Raw genomic sequence first — 3335 nt, forward strand, 5'->3', positions numbered from 1 at the left:
ACTCATAGCTGACATTATTTGTTGGCTCGAATACACTTGAACACAAGGCAACGGCTACAGCTGTTTTCAAGGGAACCCCCTCCTTCCTGTAATGTACTCACACAACCTACCCTGAACTCATATGCGCTGATGGAGCAACGTCCACCATTTGGTGCAATATCATTCGCGTACAGCAGAGGGCAGCAGCATTCCTTTCAGGACTGCAGAGGAGCTGTTCCTGGTCCTCAAACTATTTTCTCTCAGCGCTCTGGACATTTGAACTTTTCTCCCTTTCACATCAAAATTGCAAAGCTCCACTCGTAAACACGCTGTACGAATTACTCGGTTCTAGTTCAAACTGTTTTAAAATATTTTTTAAAGATCCGTTTCGAACGAAGTTGCTTTACACAAAAACTTCATGGGAACCGACGATAGATACTCTTTTTTAAAATGTATCCGTCTTAGGTAGCCCAACGACAAATTTGCTTCATTTGATAGTTAATTTTCTGATATCTCGTTATATTAAAAAAAGAAAGGAAAAATTCCTGGTTACTGGTTCTGGCTGATACCAACCCTTTCCGATGAAGGCTAAAACTAAACTTTAAAAAAATGAATAAATAAACAAAATACTTTTTTCAGTGAGTCCAAAGAGTAAAATAAAGGAGATACAAAAAGGACAGTAACTCTCTGCACCCTCGGCGGCGGTCTGTGATGAAAAACTGAGCAACAGGGAGAGTAAAGGCACAAACCTCCAGGACGACCTCCTCCCGGTCTGACGTACCTAAAGCTGTTGGTATAAATGAATTCACGGCGTCACCAAGCTCAGATGATTCGCAGTACCAGTGTGCGCACCCGGCTGTCAACACTCATGGGCTACAACATACACAGCCCCCTCACACGCACTCACAAGCACGTCTGCGTCATGCGTCCTGAGAGCGACAGCACGAGCCCGGTAACTCCGATGGACCCGGTAAAACGCACAGCGGCAGCAGCAGTCTGAGGGGGCTGACTGACTCCTGCTTATTCTTCCACTACTCCCCACTACTTTGGGAAAAGTTTCGCTCTGAGTGTGGTTGCATTATGGATTTTATAACCACAAGCAACAACGACAGCAACGCGACCAGTGTTTACCCCGGTGGGGGGGACGTGGTTGCCGACTGGAACGGGGGTGAGAATGGCACGGGGTCCGGGTCTCTTCCAGATCTGGTGCTAAGTTACCAGATTATTACCTCAATGCTCCTGGGGGCCCTCATCCTCTGCTCCATATTTGGCAATGCGTGCGTCGTGGCAGCCATCGCCCTGGAGAGATCTCTCCAGAATGTGGCCAACTATCTGATCGGATCCCTGGCCGTGACAGACCTCATGGTATCTGTGCTGGTCCTGCCAATGGCGGCCCTGTATCAGGTTTTAAACAAGTGGACTCTGGGGCAGGAGATCTGTGATTTATTCATCTCTCTGGATGTACTGTGTTGTACATCATCCATCCTGCATCTGTGCGCAATTGCTTTGGACAGGTACTGGGCCATAACGGACCCTATTGACTATGTAAATAAACGGACACCAAGGAGAGCTGCGTTCTTGATTAGCGTCACTTGGCTAATTGGTTTCTCCATTTCTATTCCGCCTATGTTAGGCTGGAGAAGCGCCGAAGACAGGGCAAACCCCGACGCCTGCATGATCAGCCAGGACCCGGGCTACACCATCTATTCTACGTTTGGAGCTTTTTACATCCCTCTTATCCTCATGTTAGTTCTATACGGACGAATATTCAGAGCTGCTCGGTTTCGGATTCGAAAGACAGTGAAGAAAGCAGAGAAAGCAAAAGTGTCAGAAAAGTGCTTGAGTGTGTCTCCGGCCATCTTTCACAAGAAAACCAACGGAGAAACCGGCGGCAAAGGCTGGAAGCGCGGGGATGAGTCTAAATCCAGCTCTCCGTGCGTAAATGGCGCGGTGAAGCATGGAGACGAGGGCGAATCATTGGAGATCATAGAAGTTATCAGCAACTCAAAGACGCACTTGCCTCTGCCCAACACTCCTCAGTCCTCCTCGCACGGCTATGAAAACATGAATGAAAAGAACTCGGGGGCGAAGAGAAAGATCGCGCTGGCCAGGGAACGTAAAACGGTGAAAACACTCGGCATCATTATGGGAACTTTCATCTTCTGCTGGCTGCCCTTTTTCATCGTTGCACTGGTACTACCTTTCTGTGCAGAGAGCTGCTACATGCCCGAGTGGCTGGGCGCAGTCATAAACTGGCTGGGCTATTCAAACTCTCTCCTCAACCCCATCATATATGCCTACTTCAACAAAGACTTCCAAAACGCTTTCAAGAAGATTATAAAATGCAAATTCCACAGACCATGACCAGAGTAAAAAAAAAAGAAAAAAGAAAAACGTTTACGTTTATTTAAATGCGGATACGTTAATCAGAGAGCGGGGATGTTCAGTGACTGTATAGAAACAGCAAAAAGACAAAAACAACAACAACAATACACAGACTTTCATTCAGGGACAGTCCCTTTTAGTCGTGTCTTAAGGATGGTGTAAAAAATAATCCACCGGTGAAACAAATCAATATAGAAACTTTCGCTGTTAATGTACAAGCTCATGTTTATTCAGTGTTGTAGCTACAGTATATAGCTTATATGCGACGGCAGCCATCGTTGTATTGCCATGCAAGACGTGTCCTGTGCTGTTTCCATGCATTTTATCATGAGGCACGCGGGGTTTCCGTCCCATGTCATGAGCTGTGTAGCACTGAAACAATAAAAGCAATCAAAGTTTGTCACGAAGAAATATGAGTGAATGTTTGTTTAGAAGCAAAAACGAGAAAAGAAGAGAGCAGAGGCCCATTATGAAAAATCACACTTTCACTTATAGGATGGCTCGTCATATATCTTCATATAGATAATAAGGAATGAGTGATTTTCCTATGTTCTTGAGCACTCGAAGCAGTGGGCAACTTATCAGTTTGCTTTGACAGGCCAACACACTGATGATGATGAGTGATGCTCAGGTTATCAGTGCATGGTGTATTTAAGGTCTTAAAACAAATGGGTATCAAATGAAGCCCAGTGTCTAGCCATCAAATCCACCTCAGAGTTGAAAGCAAAAGAAGATGGGCATTCTTCTTCTAAAATGGGAACTGGTATTGCATTTATGATACGATGCATTCTCAATCTCCCTGTGGCTCTTCTCATTTTGGCCTCCTCTCTTCTCTATTTCTGTCCCTTGAGTGTTAGAGAAAGACAGGAAAAACAACAGACTGACAGTGAAAGTAAAATTACTCAGAGAAAAACCAAGAGAGGGAGTCTAACTCGTTTCTCTTGTATAGGATTGTTGTGCAGTTCTCCATC

At 45.3% G+C, this 3335-nt stretch overlaps 1 protein-coding gene across 1 annotated transcript; it reads left to right on the forward strand.

Moving 5' to 3' along the window:
• Window positions 1-752: 752 nt before the first annotated feature.
• On the forward strand, window positions 753-2775 carry htr1aa (5-hydroxytryptamine (serotonin) receptor 1A a). The gene has a single exon (XM_026187680.1). It carries the CDS (start codon window positions 1060-1062, stop codon window positions 2341-2343), a length of 1284 nt encoding a protein of 427 aa, XP_026043465.1. The 5' UTR covers window positions 753-1059; the 3' UTR covers window positions 2344-2775.
• The last annotated feature ends 560 nt before the right edge of the window (window positions 2776-3335 follow it).

This window comes from Astatotilapia calliptera, chromosome 12 (assembly GCF_900246225.1).
Source record: "Astatotilapia calliptera chromosome 12, fAstCal1.2, whole genome shotgun sequence".
In the NCBI taxonomy this organism is placed as follows: Eukaryota; Metazoa; Chordata; class Actinopteri; order Cichliformes; family Cichlidae; genus Astatotilapia; species Astatotilapia calliptera.